The sequence below is a fragment of the Aythya marila genome, assembly GCF_965140915.1.
Source record: "Aythya marila genome assembly, chromosome: 10".
NCBI classification, from domain to species: domain Eukaryota; kingdom Metazoa; phylum Chordata; class Aves; order Anseriformes; family Anatidae; genus Aythya; species Aythya marila.
In genome coordinates, this window is record NC_139051.1 from 11,392,043 (window position 1) to 11,413,519 (window position 21,477).

Consider the following 21,477-nt stretch of genomic DNA (forward strand, 5'->3'; position numbering starts at 1 on the left):
AAGCCACCTGCATGCAGAGACAGCCAAATTACCAGCATAAAAGTGAAAAATGACAAGAGTATTCATTAAATGCCATGCCTGGGCTAGGATCTGAGTGTACTGAAGGGTTTTTATCTTGGCGAAGGGGTAGGAGGCAGCTCGGTAGTTCCTGCTGCATTTCCTGCGCAGTGGGGGCTGGGGGCTGCATTGATTCTGGGATAAAAAGGACTTTCAGAGCGTTGGGAGGATGTGGTCTGACAGAAGCCAAAAGCGAGTGGCTTGGTTCAAGCCTGCTGGCTTTGCCTTGCTGTGCTGGGGAACTGGAGCAGCCGGCTCGTCACCTGCCCTTGTCCCGCTTGGGGTAACCGCTGCATGGGAACGGGTGATGGAGGGGAGAAGAGGCCAAAAAGGGCAAGCAGATGCTCAGAGGGGTGGTGGTGGTCTGGTAGGAGCTACAAAGGCCAGCACTGGTCATACCAGGTACCCAGGGCTGGTTGTTAGGCTCTCAGGAGGGTTTGGTGGCCTTTGGCATGCCACCTTCCTCTAGCTGTCAAAAAGCCATCAAGCTCATGACAGGAAAAAAAAATACCAACAGTGCTTGTTTCAGGAGATTCAGTCTTCAACAAAAGAACATTCACTACTTGCAGGGAAAAGAAAAAAAAGTCTGGAATATTTTTAGTGAATCTTTATTTAGGGGATAAGATCTAGATCTAGAATCCTGACCGCCTCCAGACCGACATGCTGTTGTCTCAGCCACATGCTGCATGGGCACCTGGGGCCCACCATGGCTCATGGACCATGGGGAGGTCAGTGAGAAGCAACCAGCATGTCTTTGCCCTGTGTGTGGCTTGCACGTGGAGAGGGACCTGCAAATCAACGCTCCTCCTGACATCTTCACAGCTCAGAAAGCACCAAAGGTGGCCAGCGTGAAGGCACTTGGTGAGGCCATGGCAGCGCTGCTGCCTCCTCACTCAGGGCTTGAGATGTTTGATGTCGGTGGTGCCTGCCCTCCTAGAGTAGTGTGATGAGAAAATTGTTCTGAGAACGAAGAAAAAGGCACCTAGGTGCTGCTGTGGAGGAAAGCTTGATGCCCAATGAGCCTGATACCCTATGGAAAGGGACTGATTTCTTTTGGGGTCCTTCAGCTTGGAGTTACGAGGTGTTTGCAGCCCTGTGGTGCTTGGGTTTTGGGTAGGTCTCTTACGAGGCCATGACTAGACTGGGAGCTGCGTAGCCCCTCAGAGGTGGCTGCTCAGGGGCTGGAGGCCTGTGGGATGTGAGTTGGAGAAATGAAGTTGCTCTGGGGGAGAAATCTTCCCTCATGAAGCGGCGCAGATACACACACAGCAGATACACGCACCGTGCGCGGCTCTGTGACCCGCAGGTGAGGCAAGGTGCGAAGCAAGACACCTCCCTGCGTGCTTTTCCACCACAGGGCTCAAAGGGCCCGAGGTCTGATCCCATCCCCGTGGGGATCCCACCGAGGGCTCCCCGCTCCCTCAGCGCCTGAGGGGCACCCGCGGCCCTCCCCGGCTCCCACCCCCCACCGCCGCCACACGGAGGCGCGGGGGGCCGGGGCCCTGCGGCCGGCTCGGGGAGGGAGCGGGGCACCGAGCAGCGCCTCCACGGCCCCCCCTCAGCCCCGTGGAGTTTTTTTGGGGTGTGTGTGGGGGGGCAGCTCCGGACGCCCCCTCCCCGTCTCTCCGCCCCCGTAGCGGCGAGAGGAGGAGGAGGAGGAGGCGGTGCCGGGCCGGGCGCGGCGGCGGCGAGGGGCAGAGCCCGGCGGGGCGGCCCCGCTCCCCGTGAAGAGGCGGCGCGGCAGGGCAGCGGCCGCCGCCATGCAGCCGCTGCACCGGGCCCCGGCGCTGCTGCTGCTGCTGCTGCTGGCCGCCGGTGAGTGAGGGCTGGAGGGGAAGGGGGGGGCGCCGCCATCCCAGCGGGAGGGTGGGGGCAGCCACCGGGACCCCCCCCTCCCTCCACACACACACACACACGCACGCTTCCATCCCTCCGGTGCCGTGCCCTAAACACCGGGGGGTGATCCATCCCCGCCCCGGGGTGGTGGCTGGTTGCCCCCCGGTTGTGGGGTGCCCGTGGGTTTTGCTCGCCACAGGGTCTGAGGCGTCGGTGATGGGGTCCCCGGTGGGGACCCTGCACGCTGTGGCCGGTGCCGAGTGCCCTCATGATGCCGTGAGGTGAGCTGCCCGCCACGGAGGACCTTGCCCACACCAGGGCTGCCCCCCAAAGCTCTCCCTTGTGTTTCTGGCTTCTTCTGGCATCGTGGGGATTTGACCAAGTACCGCAAAACTGCCACAAAGGACGGGGGGCACCACAAATTGCTCCCCGTTCCCCCCCCCCCCCCCCTCCTTCCAAGAGCCTCCCCTTGAAATTTGGAGGGGAGGGAGGGTGCCGGGGAGAGGCAATTGAGCTCAGGGATAATCGTACCCGGAATAGTTGCGAGGGCTTTGCGCCTGTTTTTAAATCATCTGGGGGAAATTTCCCAACAAAGGGCTCCCCTCCCCAAGACTCGTGAGGCTGCGGTTGCGCTCGCCCTCCCCACCGCCGGCTCTTTTGTACCAAAATCTGGGCAGAGCGGAGCTGGGAAACAGGAGTTCGGAGCGGGGACATCTGAAGTGTGGGGGAGTCTTTGTCTTGAGTCATTCTGGCAGGGAGGGAAGGGCTGATTTCCCAACCAGTCGCTGTCTTCCAGCACGACCGAGCTGCGATACGGTGACATCCAGCCCCCTGGCACGTCTGTGTTATTGCCCCGATCTCCTGAAAATGTTGGTGGGGGAATGTGTCATCTGGGAGCGCTGGGGAGTCGCTCTGTCCCCGAGCTGTAGGCACAGCACCTTGCCCCTGTGGTCTGGGGCTCCCTAAAGAGCGTGGATAAAGGCTTTTAGGTTGGCAAACAATAGTGAGCTTAAAGAGCAAAATGGATCGAAAAACCTGTTGGGGTTCTGTGCCAATACTCCGTGGCACAGAAGCCCCAAGCTTTTCCTGGGCTGAGCTGGGAGCCAGCTCCGTGTTTCCCTCAAGGCTGGCAGTCCACATTAGGGAAAACCTCGGGCACAGCTTGCAGAAGTCCTTTAGCTGCATCTCGTCAGGAAACCCGTGTACCCAAATTCTGCCAGACCTCTGCCTCCTCCAAGGAGCAGGGCAATGAGCATGGGCAGGACTAACCATATTCCTATCCCACTGTTCTGCCATTTCAGGCTGGCCCCGTCCCCACACTCGAAAGCTGCATTTGCTCTGCGAGGAATGGACAGGGTTGGTGCGAGGAATGGACCGTGGTGGTTTTAAAATCTGGCACCCGAAAGGTCTACAGCTGATGCTGCTCTGCTGAGGGAGGGTGTCTCTTTTTCTGCACAGACTGCTGGAAACTTTCTAGTGTTGCTGTCCAGCTGGTGATGATATGGAGGATTTGGGTCCTTGGATTTCCCTATGATCCTCTCTGCTGTCCTAGCAGGGAGAGGCGGAGGGATGGGAGACGAGGGGCAGCTCAGTTCCTCACCCGGTGAAACTGGTAATCCTGGTGCGTTGTGGTAGCTGGACTTGGATGGTCAGGCATCCCTGGAGACCTGTTTTCCTACCTAGCTGGAAGGTCAGAATTAGAGACAAAGACTGCTGAGAATTTCTAAATTGAGCCCATTTTGGTTAGCAGCTTTGCTTGGTGGTTAAGGAGCTGTTCCAGTCTGGCATAATTCACTGCGCTGTGGCTTCGCTTCTCCAGTCCCACAAGACAGGCATGGTTAAAACCCGAGAGCTGCAGGGTCTGCGTCCCTGGTGCCGAGGGAAAGGCGTGCTTGCAGCTGCCTCCTGGGGTCAGGAGCCTCTGCAGACCCTCGGGACAGGCTGAAGGTGCCCCTCATTGGGGTCCCAGGAGCGGGCTGGGCATCACGTAGGTCTGCTGGCAGAGCATGGAAACATCTCTCCGGGCTCTTGGGTATCTGAGCCCCTTTGCTTTTGCAAGTAGGAAAATGATGTGGTTAAAAGCAGGGGAGAGGGCAGGGAAGCGGTCTTTTCCCTCTCATTGTCTCCCCAGGTGCTTGTCTGCATGTGGGCTATTTATTATTTTTTTCCCTCCTGCCTGCTTAGAAGATTCCTTGTTAGCAGTGTGTGAACAGCCGGAGCTGAGGGAGTATAAATCAGGACGGATGAAAATTCCCTGTAGTCAATTTTTCCTTGGCCTCTCCAGTGCCATAAGGAAATGTTCATTTAATTATAGGCATCAGGGGTAGAAATAACTACATTAAGCCCTCAAGGGGAAGCTGCAGGCGACAAGCTGCAGATCAGAGCACACAAAAGTTTGTGTTTTTTTTTTTCCCCTCTGCTCAGCGTGGGAAGACGCTCCGGCATTTTGTGGGTAAATAAGTGAGCAGGAGACACAAAGGCAGCCGGGCCGCGGTGAGAGGGGCTGCGGGGAAGGTGCGTCGCGGCCCGCAGCTGGCAGTCGGGTGAACTTGCTTCCAGTCCTCGCTGGCTATTGAAACACGTAATCCTGAAAGAATGGAGAGAGGCTATTTGTCAGCCACGCAGCCCGGGCAGAGTCGCACAGAGGCAGAGGAAACACGTGCGCTGGTTTGTTCAGAGGGCCCGGGATGCTGGCGAGGAAGATGCGCCCTGCTGGCGCTCCGACCGGACCCCGCTGAGCCCCGTTGTGCCTCCCAGGATCTGGCTGCGCCTTCTGTGCTCAGGGTTGTGCCCGGTGAGTCCTCAAGTCCTTTGGGCTGAGCTGGTGTCAACGGCTTCTGCTCCTTTGGGGTTGTTTCTGGAGGGATGTCCCTCCTGCCTGCTGCAGCAGTGCTTGCCCTGCCCGGGCAGGGAGGTTTGCAGGCGGAGCAGCCACGCACCTTTACTTGGTGTGCTGGAAACAGGACTGGGGCGTGCAGCCCAGACAGAGCGAGCAGTGGGAGCAAAGGCCTGGCAAGGTGACTTCTTGGCAGGCAGTTGAAATGTTTTGGGCAAAGGAACCCGTGGGCTGTGTTGTTTTGTTTTGCTTTGTTTGTTGTTTTTATTATTTTTTTTCCCCCAGATCAGTTGCTTTCATCCTGTGGTCTGTTAGCCCTGGGGGCTTGCGGGCTGCTTTGAGGGTGCTGAGGAAAGGTAACCGAGAGAGGTAAATTCACTTCTGCTGCGTGCAACTGCCTACCTGGCGCTGCGTCTCCCCCCGAGCTGCGACCCGCCGCGGTTGATAGCGAGGAGCGCGGAGGAGCAGACGCGGCAGCAGCAGAGGAGGGAGGTGTGAAGGCTACGAGACGATCCGGGGAGGGAGCGAAGGGAAACAGTCTGCGAGGCTGAAACCAGGCATGGTTGTGACGCCCGGCACAAAGGGCTGATGGAAGGGGGGATTGGGGCTCGCCTGAGCTGCTGTGGCCTGGTTCTGTGGGGTCTGTGGGGAGACTGGCTCTGCTCAGAGCGGGCTGAGGGTCCCGCAGCCCTGTGAGTCAGACCCCAGTGCACGTCTGCAGCTGGTTGCAAAAGCAGGTCGTGGTACCTGCGCTGCGTGCTGGAGGTGTTCCCTGCTCAGTGTGTGCAACATTCATGCCCTGCTCCCCATGTTTGAGCTCCCTGGTTGTGCTGGCTGTAAAGATCTCTGAAAGCTTCAAGATGCTGGCACAACTACTGGGTGCTTTAGGATCTCCTTCTGAAGCGTTGCCTCACTGCAAGGGCTTCGTGAGCTGTGCCTCGTCACCTCCTCAGTGCAGGACCTCTACGTGCTCCCCGTGTTACTTCTCCCATTGCTTTCCAAAATGTACCAGGGCCGTGAGATGGGGGAAGGCTTCGAGGGACACCCGGTGAGGGACCTGCTTGCTGACAGTACCGGGAGGATGGCAGTCTGACCTTGTTTGCTGAAGTCCTAATTAGAGATGCTCTCGGATTAGGGACCTGGCTGGGTGTGTGAGGGGTCTGGTGCACTGGGAGAGCAGCAGCAGGGCTGGGAGAGGTGCAGTGCTCCAGGCACAACTCCGAATTAGCACCAGAATGACTTGTCTGATAAGTGGCTGTCCTGTCTGCACCCTGCTGAGAGCCCAACTTCAGGTGAGAGTGAGGGAGTCAGCTGGGACAGCCCTCAGCTGAACAGCATCACGCTTCTCCTCTTCCTCTGTCTGCAGCTGGGATTTTTTTTTTGTCATTTAAATCAGCGCCGTGTTTTGTTACGTTCTGTGAGCGTTTGTGCCTTGGCAGCTCTGCCCGGGGCCTCTCTCCTCCCTGCCCTCGGGCCCTGCTCCCCAGCTTCTGCAGACAGTGGTCTGGGGGAGGGCAGATCCCTGGCAGATGCTTCCCTCATCTGGTCATTGTGCTCCTGTCCCAGCCGATTATCGGCAAGTGACCCATTGCTGACCCAGCGCTCTGAGGAAATAACGGTGTGGGATACCTCCGGGGTCTGGGCTGAGCCTGAAAGGAAGGTCAACGGCAGCGGGGCCAGATGGACACCGTTGGGGCTGCCCTGTCGGCCACACCGAGGTGCCCTGGCCCCCTCCCTGGTACCCGTGGTGTTGTGCAGGCTCTGCTAGCCGGTGGTGAGAGCCAAGGAAGTCAGAGCACGTGCTCCAGGCAAACGCTCTTCCCCCCAGCCAGGGCTGATCCTGCCTTCCTGGCGGTGTGTTACAGTCCCAGCACTGGAGAAGGAGAGGTGAAACCAGCTGATACGGCTGGGAGATGGGCAACAGAAGGGCACACAACCCCTCTGTAGGTCACGCCAGTATGATGACATCTTATAGGATGTTGGTGTTATTTCCTTGGAGAGAAAACTGAGGCTTGCTCGTTGTTAATTAAAAAGCAAGAAAATTTTAAAGGCCGCTTGACACAGTCGTAGCCAGATTCCATTTCACGTCCCCAAGTCCCTCCTCTCATTTCAGCTGGATCCAGAAATGACTGATTTCCTCTTTCCCTGCTAGTCCTGCTCAATAGGCCAGTTGGGAGCTTTCAAGCAGCTGCCCCATCCCGTGGAGAGGTGGCTTGCCTTGTGGCAACAGGACGAAGTGGTTCTTGGTTGGCTAAGGTAGAAAACGCTTTAGGGTTCTCCTAGAGTTGAGCACAAATGTGAATCTCCTTTTATTCCCAGCAGTTTGGGAGATAGGCGGCAGATGTTCTTTCCTCGGATTTTTTTTTTTTCTGCTATTGAGCAAAACTCCTCCATCTGCCTTTTCGGGCTCTTATGTCGCATCCTCTGCTGAGCTGAGCAGAGCAAGCTCCACTGCTGTGAGCTGAAGCCATTTTCCGAGGCGCCGGTGGGATCAGCGACCAGCAAACTCCCAAACGTGTGTGTCTGCCGGGCTGGTGCTTCTCCAGCGGCTGTGGCAAGGTAACACCAGTGCTCCCTGTTGTTGGAACTGCCCCGTTCCGCTCCTCGTGGAGGTGAAGCCTCTTCAGCAAGGTCGGTGTTCCCTCCACGTGTCACGTTTGTGGGTGCTGCCAGCTGGAGAGCTCGAGAGCTCGCAGCCAGAGCGGGAGCTCCGGCGCTGTTCCTGCCGCATGCTCCCTGCCTTTGTTCCCTCTCCCCGCGCCGCTTACCTCTCCCACTTCCCCTGTGCTCTGAGCTGGGGCTGGTGTTGCCTCCCATGCTCACATCCCTGCTGTTTCCCCGAAGGCTGGCTGCCCTCTTTAGCATGCAGAGCCTCATCTCCTCCAGGTTACGCAGAGGTGCCGCAAAAATAGAAACGAGAGACAAACGCCCCATTGAAGCAGCTGGCGAGCCCTGGCTCCGTTCCCTGCTCCCTCCCATCTCCACTCGTAGGGTTTTATTTGCGTTTCTTTTTTTCCTACCGTTTGATTTGCCTTCTAAAATACCAGGCTGGAGACTGATGGCTACTGGAAGTCGCCTGATCCCTGTTCCCCATCCTAGGAGGAGGAAGACGGCGAGCTGCTGATTCCTTGGGTTGGGTTTCTCAGCTGTGCTCCCCGGCCTCCCAGCTCAGCTCGGGCTTTGATTCTTTCTTTGCCTCTGAGTTGACAGCTGCATTGAGCTCCTTTATCAGATGCTTGGAAGAGAGAGGGGGAAGTGACAAATCTGTGTTTGGCACCCCAAGCCTTTGGGTCGGTGCTGCTGCAGGTGCTGAAGGTTTGAAGCAGTGTCAGGGTGCTGTCTGCAGAAGGTGCCTTGTGACGTTTGGGCTGGTGCTGGGGCAGCGAGTTCCCCCAGGCTGACCTCTGCACCTCTTGCCTGTGGGTCAGCCCCAGGCTGGTGTCCTGCCCCACATCCACTCCTGGAGAAACCCGCCTTGCTCGGGCCGTGTCTATTAATGCCTCCCTCTCAGGGATGAGGCGGTGTAGTTTTATCTTGGGCTGGGGAGAGCAGAGCATGCCAGTAAACAAGATAATGCAGCTTAAGGGGTTTTAACGGGGTAAACACTTCAGAGTTACATGAGGGTAAGCGAAGTCCCAGGACCTGAGCTTCCTGCAGGGCTGGGATTAGCTCCCTGGTCTGCCACGAGATGTCTGTTGTGGGGCTGTTGGGCCTGGAGGCAGCACAGGCTGTGTGTGACTCGGGGAGTAGAAGCGAGAAGCTTGAGCCATCCCTGGAGCTGGCGCAGGGCTGTGTGGTGAGGCTTTGCCCAGCTGGCAGGGGGACCTGGGCTGTGCATAAGTAGGATCCAGGCGGTTTTACTCCCAACTACGCCACATTTTCCACATCTCCTTGGACCTCTGCTGTAGTCTTTCCCCATCCTCCTGCTCCCCTTTTTCTGGATAACTTGGAGGATAACGTTCCCTTTGCACCCCTTGCTGCTCTGTCACGTTTCCTCAAGCTGTAAGCTCCTCAAGACGAGCGCTGTCCCCAATTCAGCTGCTCAGGGCTCAGCAGTGCCCCGTTACTGCTGCAGATGCTCCAGCTCTCCTGTGGCAGGCTGGGGAAGCCCAATCTGGGCAGCAGCGCTTCGGAGCCTGGTGAGCACCACTCAGTCAGTGGCACGACAGCTGGCCAGGTCTCTCTGACCAGCCCACTCCTGCACAAGAGGTGTCCAATCTCTCATTTCCAGCTGTGGATTTTACTGTGTGTGGCTCCCAGGGAGCTGGCCTGCCCCCTGGGGTGCCTCGGTCGGCTCCGTGATGCTGCAGCAGCCTCCTCCTGCCCCCCTCGTGCTCTTTTGCCGTTTGCTTTTTGCCGCTGCGCTGGCCTCAGCCGGTTCTTGCCTTGGATCAATAGAGCAAAACAATCGAGGCTGGGGAGTGCAGAAGCCTGACTCAAGTGTGTATGGGAAAGAGTAGCCAATGTTGGGTTTTGCTCAGTTCAGAGAAGAGCAGAGGTAGGCGGAGAAGGTCAGAGCACGCACAAGGCTCAAGAATTGCATTTCTGGGCTTCCAGCCTTCCCAGGCAGGGCTGGTAACCAGCCTGGCAAGCGAGCAGAAAGTCCTAAACGTTTTTCTGTGCTAAGAAGCCAATGTTTTCAGTGAAAGCATGGGAGCCAGCCGTAACTCATCTTGGCACTTGCATTGATTTGAATTTGTCCTTCTGGACGTGGTGGTGGGAAGGAACCTTGGGAGGTCGCCCAGGCTGTGCCCTTGCCTGCAGGCAGATTGAGCTCTGCCTGAATCATTCCAGGCCACGTGTACCCAAATCTGCGTGCGGCATCCAGGTGATGTCTCAGCAGTGCTTTGTAAAATCTCTGTTTCTAATGCTTCAGGACTTTGCAAGCATTTTCACATGTGCATTCCAGTGATATCTCGGAGACACTTCTGACACAGGAGCTTCTCTTAAGACGTTTCTAACAGATGGTTTCCTATCTTATAGCGGAGAATGTTTGGTGCTATTTCCCAAGGTGGTGACTTAACCACTTTGCAGTGTCCCTTTTTGTAATATTTCTGTTATTTCCGTCCTCGGCATCACCTGGCTTTATCTGCAGTCTTTCTTTGTAGTGAGGATGTCTCCTAGCTTTGTTTCCTTGGCTAATTTCATTATCTTGCTATTAATTTTTTGAGCCAAGGTCACTTAGGAAAATGTTAAACACCACCAGGTCCAAGGACAGACCTTGAGGATTTCTACTAATAGCCTCCCTCCAGCACAAGCCCCTGTCGGTTTTTCTGTAGCCAATGCCTTACGGTTGCCTGACAGTTTATCAACTAATTGCTGTCTTTTCTTGCTTCTCTTGTACTTCGGTGTGGGGCACATCATCTGATATTTTACTGAACTCCAGATGGAGTAGATCTGCTGCACTTCTCCAGTCTAGAAAATCAGTTATCAAAGCAAGATACCAAATTAGTCTTTATTTCAGCATATTCAATTAGTTCAGTTCAGTGACTAGTTCATTAAAAACTGAAAAAAAGACGAGTATAAGCTGAGAAAGCAGGAAAACTTGTTCTTTTTTTTTTTTTTTCTTTTAATCTACAAATAAAAATCAGCTGTGAGAGGATGAGATCTTCTCGTTTTAATGCGCTGAAGAACAGAGGGCTAGGAAGCCCTCAGCTCACCCAAATTAACTACTTTGCTTGCTTAAGAAAAATGCTTTAAATGCAAAGTGTGTTTTGGTAGATGTATTTTTTCTTGATGTCCCCGTGCTTATTGTGGTTTTTATCGGTTGAATAAAGCCACGTTCCAGATGCTGTTTGCCTGCATTTTGATGGCAGTTCAATATGCATGTGAATGCACCTTGACACAAATCACAATTAAAGGCTCATCTAGGAATCGAGGAGTGTCAGTCAAACTTCCTAATATGCAAAATGGAAATACCAAAGTATATAATTGTTCAAACAAACGTGAAAAATGCCACCTGCATCCCTGCTCGGCGTTAGGTAGCGTTTGCTGTTAGTTGGATTTAATTCTTACCTGTGGCAGTCAGCCTGCCCTCAGGAAAACAAAAGATGCGAATGCAAAATGAAGTTCAGATCAATGGCTTAAAAATAGATTTCCAGCCTTCGGATTTAAAACCTGATTAATATTGATGATTTAAATAATTTTGGTTTAAATCAATCCCCCTGTATAGAATACAGCTGCGTGTTGGGAACACTGGGGCGAAATCTTGGCTGGGTGACAGTGGAATAGAAAAACTGGCATTGACTCCGCAGAGCCAGGGTTTTATGCTGTCAGTATGAGCCTTTCCACCTCCTCTCCAGGATGGGTGACTCACAAGGCACCTTGTCCTTTCGGGGGGGGGGCAAAAAGCCCCCAAAAGGCTGCCCCATCACTGCCCCATTGAAGGGAATGCCTGGGGCTGAGCGGCTGCTTGGCAGCAGCTCCTCGGGGCTGTGAATGCTCCTCTGTCTGGCTGTGAATGTTTCCCCAGAGAGCCCGATTTTCCTTGTCAGCTGAACGCAGCCCATGTGAGGGGCAGGTTACCCCAAGGCAGGTTGCTTTGGCAGGAGCAGGTTGTCTGGAGACCGGCCTGCTGCTTGCCAGTCCTCTCTGATGTGGGTTTGTTGCCTCTGCACAGGGACTTTGTGCCTCTGCCTTGCCTCCTCGGAGGAATCGACCACTGATGGCCTCACTTCAACCTCCCTGCTGGAGTTTGCCATGATGTCCCATCTGGAGGCCGTGAATTCCCACGAGCAAACCAGCCCTGAGGCCACCGAGCCTGATCTCATCCCTGGCTCTCTGCATGCTGCCCCAGGATCAGGCTTTACCAGCGAGGAGAACGAGGAGTCCAAGATCTTACAGCCCCCGCAGTACTTCTGGGAAGATGGGGGAGAGCTCAACGACTCCAGCTTGGACCTGGGACAAGCAACAGGTAGGCTATTTTTACCTTGTTCTTCCTCTCCTTTCCACCAGGGCTTCGGGGAGGCGAAGGGATGCAGGGATCTGTTTTCCTGCTTTGACACAACTCTTGCTAAGAGGGGTTGAGATTAAACGTCAGCTCTATTTTCTCACCTCAGTGCCTGATGTGTCCCCAGTGAACCCTGAGCAAGCACAGGCTTTAGAAATCAAGTTACAGCTGAGCCTTTATTCCTGAGCTGCTATAAGGTTCCCTGAGCTGGGGGGGGGGGGGGAAAAGCATTGCATCCACCTAGTTTCCCATTTGCCTCATGCCCTTCTTTCTCTTTCACTCCTTCTCCCTTTTATTCTCTTTTCTCTCTCTCTTCTTTCCATTGCCATCAATTAATTACGATCTGAAGGTCTCAAGACCCTGGCTCAGAGATCAAGGCCATCTGAGGGTTTGACTTGCAGCTGGATCCCCTGGGCCAAATCTTGTATTCCTCACCCTGTGACTTCAGTGGGGATTTGGCCCAGCAGTAGACAACGGGTTTTTTCCCTTGGGCAGCTCTGCCCCATTGCTGTCCTGCCTGCTCCCTGGAGAGTCCAAGGCTGTGCTGAGCTTTCAGTATTTCTGCTTGCTTTCCTCCGCGGATGTTTTTGAGCCTTGGTCCCCTCAGTGGTCTCCCCTCTGAGTCCCTTGTTGGCTTTGAGGTGTTCTTGGCGAGGGATGGGAGGAAGGAATCTCTGCAGGGTTTCCAGTAATTTAGGAGATTATTTTGCATACTCCTGCTCTTAAGTGTCATTTGGGGCATGTATTAAACATTACCCAGTGGCCAGGCCTTCAGCCTTCTCCCTCCTCCCTTCTCCAGTATCGCTGCCTCCCTCCCAGCAGGTCTGACTCAGGTCTGGAGTTAGAAGGCAGGAGTCTTGTTTTGGTCTCACCTTCACACCCACGTCTGACCTTAGGAAGAGCTGTGCTCCCCCAGGGCCGGGGTCTGCTGCAGTGCCCCGACTGGCAGCGCTGTGCCTTGGGCTGCCTGCTGGGGCCCAGGCCGTGCTCTGGAGGACAAGGACGATCCCAACTGAGGTCTCTGAAGCCCTCTGCTCACTTCATTGCCCTTCAGCTCCTCCAGACACACTCCCGTGCCCTGCTCTTGTGCGGCCCCAGGGCACTTGCAGGGCTGGCCGTGGGGAAGCCGTGCAGATGCTTCCTCTGCAGCGATGCTCGCGGGGGATGTTCCCACCAGTGCATCCTTGGGACATGCTCTGGCTTAGTCGCTCTCACGAGCTGGCAGCGTGCTCAGCGGCGCTTTTATTGGTGTGCCAGCAGGCACCTGCGTGTACTCCCAGATCTGGACGTGACTTGGAGAACAGCGTGTGCTTGTGCATTGAGAGCGAGACGCGCCGGGTACCAAACCCAGCCTTGCCTCTTGCACGTGCCTCGCCCCATTTGTATGCAGAACATGCTCGTCTCTCCTTCCGTTCTCGCCTGCAGTGCTTTCCTACACGAACAGATGTGTTCTTTCAGCTGTCCTTTACACATACCCTGCCCGATCCACTGCCCAGTGCCTCAGTGCGTCCAAGCGCTGTTTTTTTTTTTTTTTTTTTCCCCTGGCCATTGCTATGTCCACAGCTCATGTCTCAGTGGCATTTCAGAACCTTGGTTAATAGAACAGTTTGAATTATTCAGGAGCTGGGAGCACATTTCTACTTAAAATTTAATTAGAAACCTGCTGTGTGTCATTTTACTATAAAGGATATTGTAATAGCATCCCTAAATTGGGCAGCCTTCTCCTGTCATGCAAAGCCTGCGCATGAGAGGGACACACAGCCAATGGTTCTTGTGTTCTGCATGTGTGACAGATGCCATGTGATACCTTGTGGAGCTGTGTAATGACATCTGTTAGGTTATTTTCAACCTATAAATCCATTAAACAGTTTCAAACAGCTGCTATTAAAAAAAAAAAAAAAAGAAAAAGAATGTATACTGTAAGTTCTCCTTAAGTAGGATTTCTCTCAGAATGACAGTGAAGTGTAGCCTGGCATAGCTGATATATCTGCCCCGGGCACAGATTTGAGGCCCTGTATCAATCAAGGCACAAAACAGGATTGTTGTACTACCGGAGAGAGAAAAATTACTGCTCTGAAAGGAGACATGGAGCGCTGGCTTCCTTCCCTGTTTGCTGTAAAGATGCTGGGCCTGGAAGTGGTGGTCTTGCTGCAGATAGGCCAGATCTCCTGAGATTTCAAACTGGTATTATTCATCTCTCCTTTTCTCTGTCCTTCTGAAGTCTGTGTGGGGAGACTGCTCTGCCTTTGTGTGACTTTGAGACTGAGAGAGATAAAAAGTAATAACAATCTGCAGCTGCTGCTCTTTTTTTTTTAAAGTGCACTCAAACATCCTTTAAAAATATTTCTGGAAAACATGTGGCATCTACAGCCACCTGTTAGTCCATTAGAAAGTGAGAACGAACTCCCACTGGCAGAGCACAGCTCAGCCTGAGGCTCTGATTCTCTTGAATAACACGCTTTTGCTGATGTATGCTACAGAAGGGTAAATCTCTACTGACATCAGTGAACCTCAGCCCGTGGAAGGACCCTGAGATTTGTCTTTTTCTGTCAGAGCAGACACAGAAGTGCACATGTGCACGTGTGCTAACCCATCGCTACCTCCTGGCTTTGCTCTTCTTGTGCAGCTGCTACCCAGTAGAGGTGCATCTGGAAAAGACAGAATTAGTCTGTTGGGAAAATGGATGCCATATCCTTACGGAAAAAAGCAGTGGATAACTGGTACTTCAGCCAAAAGGCAGGTCAGAGGAGCTGTGAACCTGCTGCTTCTGCATCCCACAGCCCTCAGGCTTCCAGGAAATCCAGAAGCTGCTCAGGTTGTAGTTTGGGTTTGCCTGCTTTACTTCGCCTTTGTTATCTAATTGCCCCAAGTCGCAGATCAACCCTAAAGACGTGGTGGACCTTGCCTCAGGCTTTTCTGGCCTTCCTTTCCACCTTTCCCATCTTGTTTTTCCTGGAGGCTTCCATCTGTAGTGTTTTCTACTATCATGCTGGATTTCTGGGGGAAAAAAATGCACCATCTCTTCTGGCTTTAGGGGTAGAAAATAGGAGTCATCAGGACTTCAGGTTCCTTCCAGTCCCTGGTTTCTTGTAAAGGCGTTGTGTGCTGTCACATCCATCCTGGGGTGCTCCCTGGTTTGCGTTCTCCGTCAGAACACAGTGCCCAAAACGTTCTGCTTCCAATGAAGGCTCTAGAATTTGGCAGCCTAATTATTAACCGGTGGGAAGTGTGGGCTCCCAAAAACTTGCCAGCCTGGCAGTGGGCTGGCAGCAGGCTCGCTTCCTTACAGCCAGAGCCTGCACTTCCAGCTCCTGGTTGTGCATTTGAAGCCCATGGTGTGACTGTGCTGGGAGCTATCAAATACACTCTTACAGCTGGTGATTCACCAGGGTGGCGTGCAGCACTTCGGAGGAGGAAAAAAAAAAGGTAATCTTTTAATTATTCATAGTAATTAGTAGCAGGGATTTCCATGAGTGCTAGGATAAAGAATAGCAGGGCAGACGAGCTAGAAGCACTGTGTCCAAAGAAAAATAAGTTTTCCAACGAACTAAAGGGATAAAATCTCTTCCACTCTCAACTCGTCTCTGATAGTGAGATTCACTTCTTTCTGTGATGAATTATGTGCCTCTGGCCAGAGAGATCCCAGTCTCTCCCAGCCTTACTGAAATCTGCTGCCTCTTCATCCAGACTGACAGCAAAGCTGCAGTTGTTAATACCATCTTCAACGAAGCCTTAATGAAATGAAGCACCTGGTAAAGGCTGTCTCCGTAAGAAGCTTAGCACTGAGCAGCCCCCTGCCTGAGCTCCGCTCCCGAGATGCCTCCTGTTTATGCCCTGCTTTTCCGTACGCTGACGCGCTGGGTGAGCTGCCCAGGGACGAGCTGCCTGCACCAAGCCATTGCTTGCCAAGGCTGACCTGTGACTAACAGGGTTTCTCTCTGCGTAATGTTATTTTGGTGCAGATATCCCTGAGCGACTCCATGGTCAGGGGAGGGCGGCTTATTCCAGCCTTATTGCAGATCAGGCACGGAGCAGAAGAAAGGTGTGGGTCTCGTTGGGAACAGCTGTAGTGCTGTAAAGTTCCCAGTCTCCACCTGAAGCAACTTCCAGGCATAAGGAGAGGTAAAAGCTTTGCTGCCCTGGGTCTCTTTTAGCTGTGATTTCTTTGGACTTGTCTTGGAGTGGCAGCCAGTGACTTCTCCCCCCTCTTCTGGCAGATAAGGATATTAACCCCAACTGTTTCAGCTCCGCTCCCAGTAATTGCATTTTGCCTCCTTGTTATCCCCCTGCGATTCCAGGCGGGTGTAGCACGCCTTTTTGCAACAAGCCTGGCTGCTCTGCACGGTACGACAGCAAGCAGGTACCACGGCAGAACTGGCTGCGTAGGAAGCAGCAGGTAAAACACACCTTGTGCTTCGAGCTGTGTCGTGATGGAAGCCCAGGAATGTTCTTGTCTTTATTACAGCGCCGTCTAGTTATCAGTAATTCAATCACTGGTTAACGCGATCTCCCAGCTTAATCCGATAAAGACCTTATGGCCAGGTTATGCGCACTAAAAACGATGAGGCTCGCCCTTTTTCTGAGCTGTCTCGGTTGCTTTAAACAGTTCATAGTGGCAAATGCAGGTTAGGGGACCTCGCAGGGCAATAATGGAGCCTGGCTCTTCGGAACGAAGGGGAAGCAGAAGTGTAATGAATTAAATGTCTGGCTGGGGAATCGGGCTCTGGCAAAGAGCCAGGCCCTGGCCCAGCTGGTGTCAGGGGAAGTTTTGGGATCGATTTCAGGAGAAGCAGGACGCCACCTCAATGGTGGCTTCACAGAGCTTTGGAGCTCATGTTCGCCTCTCCCAGGGCAAATCATCTCCCCAGGCAGAGGAAACGAATCTGTGACCCAGCCCCGGGTCTGCTGGGAGCTGCAGAGGGCAGGGGGGCTGTGCCAGATGGTTTCTGAGGGAAGGGGTGATCCTGGGGGTCTTTGGAGGGCCCGGAAGGGGAAAATCAGGGAGGTTTGGGGGGAGGAAGGCAGCTGGATGCTGCAACGTAATCCTGCCGTGGTAGGAAGCACGAAGGGGGCTGCGGTGGCCCGGAGGTGAGGTGGAGGTGTGGAATTTCATATCGGTGAGACGGGCTCCCAGGGGGCTGGTGTGGCAGGGACGCTGGCACAGGATGTGACCCAGAGGTGGGGCTGCCTGCTGCGCTCCTCTGGGCCATCTCTGCTGGGCTCCGGGGCTGAAGATGCTGAGAGTCCTGTGGGCAATTCCCCTGAGCTGTGTCCCTCTGGGAGAGGGCTGGTCCGCTGTGGCTTGGCTGCTTTTGTTGGTGGTTTGTAGGGGTGTGTGGTGTGCGCTATCTCTGCGTGTGGCCACAAGTTCCTCTCGTACTGCAACCTCCTGCTGATCTCAGCTGCAAGGCGAGCAGCTACTAGCGGTCCTTGCGAGATGTGAGAGGAGTTAAGGTTACAATCAGCGGGCTCTCAGTGAAGCAGACAGGAGGAGGATGCTCCCAGCCTAGCACAGGGGACAGCAGAAAGGCTGGTGGCAAGTGGGAATGTTAAATCAATTCGCAGCGAGTGTGAGGGCTCCTGTGTCTGCTTCCACCTCGCTGGTTTGTTGCCCCAGAGAAGCAGTTGGGGTTTTGGTTTTCAGCTGCCTTGTGAGACAGAAGCCTGCTGGAGAGTGGAATCGGCTCTCCTGGGCTTCCGTCACCCAGCAGAGATGGCAGAGGCGGCAGGGCTGTGGGCTCCTGTAGATCTCATTTGTGAAAGGGCAGCACGGCTGCACCACACGGGGCTTCCCCTCTCAGGAGCCAGCTGAGCTGTGACAGCACCTTAAGGAAAGGTCGGATCCGTGGCTTCAGGGGCCAGCTGACAAGGTAGGAGTGTTCCCAGCTCCTGTGGGGCAAACCTCACGCTGCTTTTGCCCCGTTTGTTTTTATTCTGTGCCCATCTGCCAGTTCGTGCTCTCTTCCTGCTGGGAGGAGGTGCAGAGGAGTCAAGAATAGCTTCCAATGTCTTCAGGCAAGGGAGATGGCACACTGGATCACTGATCCCTTAAAATAATGCCTCATCTGACAGGGCCTTGTGTTAGAGGACGAAACCAGCATCTCTCACTTCGCCCCCAGCACATCAGGGCGGGCAGGGTTCCTGCTGAGGCTGGGGTTTTCGGTGCAAACCCCGAGTGTCCCTGCAGCAGCAGAGCCCTGCGAGAGCACAGGAATCCTCTCCCTGCTCTTTCTCAGAATGCATGCTGTGCTCATCTTGGGGAGAAAGGTGATTGGAAACGGAGCTACTCAGGTGCACAGTTTCTCAAGGCTGATCTGTGCCTGCTGGAACTCTGGCTTCCAGCTTAATGTGCCTGATCTTATGGGTACTCTCCTTATTCTTCAACCACTTCTCATTGGGCTTCCACTGCATGCTATAACCTTACATTTGTGAGGTGTTTCTTCTCCTTCAGCATCTACATTTACCTAGCCATATCCGTTGTGTTCATGGTCAAAGCCACAGAACAACTCAGGGCTGAAGTTGGAGGGAAGGGAGTTTTATTCAGCTCCTGTTTCTGACTTGTGTATCCCTGCAGCAAAACTGCTCCTTAACGACATGGGAATCTCATGGTGCAGATATCTGTGGGATCACTTTTCTTCTGTGAAGCACTATACAAACTGAGGTTCTGCATTTCAGAGGTGCCCAGGTTGATTCAGGGTTTGGTGGCGTAACCTCAGCATGCCAGGGAGAAGGACGTGGTTTGCTGTGCTGTTGTTCTCTTCCCTAGTATTTCCCATTGAGCTCATGTCTGATGGCTCTTACAGCCCAGTATCTTTCTAAAACCCACGCAGAATGAATCCCTGGGTCCCAGCCTCATTCCTAACACTCATAACCTCACCTGAGAGAGCGCTGGGTGTCAAAGCTGCTATTTGCAGCCCTCGTGGCTAGCGGGTCTGTGACAACACCTTCAGGGCAGAAAGGAGTGAGGAGAATGAAGGTATGAATCTTCCCTAGGGAAAGTGGGGTTCACTGGGATGGGGCAGGGAGCTGGGTGAGTCCAGGAGCATACCGTGCATTTCCCAGTGCGCTGCACTTACCAGGTGGGATTGTTCTTTTCAGTGGCAGAATCTCTGCTGTTTGATCCCATCTGTGGCCAGCCATGTGCAGTGGGGACAATTCTCTGTTGTTCGGAGTTCACAGGTACTTAGCGTGTGACACGAAGTCTCTTGGATCTCTTTTTAGACTACAGCTTTCCTGCTGCCTCTCAGAAGGCCCTGCCAAAAGGGAACGGGACGCAGGTAAAAGACAACTGGGAAGCAGCTACTGTCCATCCGCCGGCAGAGTTTGTAGAGCCTGACTTGCACACGCCTTTCTCCAGCACGCTGGAGGAAGAGGAGGGGCTGCTCCCTATAGACCACTCGAGAGGAGGAGTGGAGAGCCTTCAGACCTCCGGGCCAGAGGTTACATCTTCTGAACCAGCGGGCCAAGAGGAATCCTTGTTCTCCGTCGTGTTTTCTACAGCTTCTGCCCGCCCAGGTGTTGTGACTGAGGCAGCTGTGGGAGGGCAAGAAGAGGACTCCGCTCCTCCTGGCTTAGACCTTGGGAGCAGCATGGGGCCGAGTCTCCTGCCAGTGTCCTCTGTTCCTTCTACTGCTGCTGCAAGGTCTCCTGGTATTTCGGAAGAGCCCTTTGAGGTGACAGATGGAGACACGTGGGCTGTCGGGGGAGCATATTCCGAGCAGACTGTGACTACTGCAAGAGCAGAGCTCGCAGAGCCCACGGTGGAGGCTGGTGGGGAAGAACATTCAGCCCGAGAGGAGTTCTTGGAGACAACGGTGGGGTGGGAGATGCTGGAGCCCACAGTGCTGACTGAGCTTGAGCAGCCAGCAGAAACACCCGTTTGGACACCCTCTCCTGGTGGCAGCTCCATAGACACCCAGACTCATTCTGGTGGTGAGCAGCACCCCGCTTCCCCTGCGGCTCCGTGGGACAGGGCAGAGGAGCCTGTGCAGGATCCTGTCTGGAATGACACCGAGTCAGCCACAGAGGCTGTGACAGCAGAGGGGAGCTTGTCACCGCAGGCTGGGGACGCCCGCATGGCCCTGCTGCCGACAGAACTGCCCTGGGATTCAGCACAGGTAGCGCTGGGAGGGGGCAGAGGATGGGAGGTTGCACTGGAGATATTTGGCAGGGTGTTTAATCCCTTACCCATACCAGCCCCCTAAGTCTGACCGGTGGAAGTAGCTTTTCCTGCTCATCCAACCCAGCCCAAACTGAATTTTGGAGGGTTTCTCACAGCACTCCTTAAGGAACCTGTGGTCCTTGGGGAAAGCCCAGCCCCCCTCACATCTTCCCTCCTGAAAAATCCTGCTTCTAATAAACACCTTCCCTCTGGGGCACACGTGGCAGCGAGAGCTCCTTGTTTTCTCAGACTTCATTATTGGAAGTGTCAGGACAAAAACGGCCCCAAGGATTTCTGGCAAGGGAGTGAGAAGGAAGTGCTATTTTTGTGGCTGCTGCCTGGTGCAGTCACCAGATGCAGAGCAGGTGGAGCAGGGCAGAGCGAGCTGTGAGGATGGTAGCCTAGGAGAGCCCGTGGGTGAGGAGGCGTGAGGTGAAGTACAGCTCCTGAATCCAGCAAACGGGCAGCTGGTAAAGGCAGGATAGCTAGGACGAGCAGGTTGGTGGAAAAAGCACCAGGGAAAGCTTTTAATTTTTCTTTCTGCCCCCAAAGTACTTGGGACCCTGAGTGAGTGACTCAGTCCTTCTGTGCTTCCTGCCCAGGCTGCAAAGAACTGCTCTCACTCACCAGTTTAAGCTCTCCAGGGGCTCCTGGTTAGGTTTTGTGTTAAGAATTGATCACATATACAATAAGGCTGCATGCTAGAGAGCTCTGCATCGAGTTCTCAACTCATGCTAGGCTCTAGATATGAGGGGAAGGTAAGCTGGGCTGTGGGAAGCTGGCACAGTAGCCTTGTGCAGCATGTGCTAGCACTGCAATGAAAGCAGCCAGTGTCCCGCATTACAAATGGAAGGGTGAATCCTCCGAAGTGCAAAGGGAGTACAGATCCTTCCTCTGAGAAGCATTTCTCTGGGGCATGGCGCAGCCCCGTGTGTACCCCGTGCTTTCAGCAGAAGAGCTGCATTCGCTATGCAAACCCAGCTGTCTTTACGTCTTGTCTTTCCAGGTGATCTGCAAAGACTGGAGCAACCTTGCGGGGAAAAACTACATCATCCTGAATATGTCGGATAACATTGACTGTGTAAGTCAGTCCGCGGAGACTTGCTGGCATGGGAGGAACGGTGCTGAGAGGTTGTCCTGGTTTCAGTTAGCACAGAATTAATTTTCTTCCTAGTAGCTGGTGGAATGCTGTGTTTTGGCTTAGAATGAGAAGAGTGCTGATAACACCCCGATGCTTTAATTGTTGCAGAGCAGTGCTTATACTAAGCCAAGGACATCTCAGCCTTTGCTCTGTCCTGCCAACGGGCAGGCTGGGGGGTGCAGTAAGAGCTGGGAGGGGACAGACCCAGGACAGGTGACCCAAACTAGCCAAAGGGGTATTCCATACCATCTGACGTCATGCTAAACAATATATAGGGGTGGCTAGCCGGGGGGAGGGGGCCGGACTGCTCGGGGTTAGGCTGGGCATCGGTCAGCGGGTGGTGAGCAATTGCATTGTGCATCACTTGTTTGTACATACTATTATTACTTTCGTATTATCACCATTGTATCATCATTATTATTATTGTTATTATTATTTTTGTTATTTTTTTTCCTGTCTTATTAAACTGTCTTTATCTCAACTCACGGGCTTCACTT

The 21,477-nt window shown here is 54.0% G+C and overlaps 1 protein-coding gene across 1 annotated transcript in view; it reads left to right on the forward strand.

Moving 5' to 3' along the window:
- Positions 1 to 1,778: 1,778 nt before the first annotated feature.
- Positions 1,779 to 21,477, forward strand: part of PODXL2 (podocalyxin like 2) — a 32,672-nt gene continuing 12,973 nt past the window's right edge. Inside the window, exons 1-4 of the mRNA XM_082768503.1 lie at positions 1,779 to 1,872; positions 11,349 to 11,642; positions 18,900 to 19,795; positions 20,846 to 20,920. Coding sequence (XP_082624629.1) covers positions 1,818 to 1,872; positions 11,349 to 11,642; positions 18,900 to 19,795; positions 20,846 to 20,920 — 1,320 coding nt within the window. The 5' untranslated portion in view covers positions 1,779 to 1,817. The remainder of the gene's footprint in view (positions 1,873 to 11,348; positions 11,643 to 18,899; positions 19,796 to 20,845; positions 20,921 to 21,477) is intronic.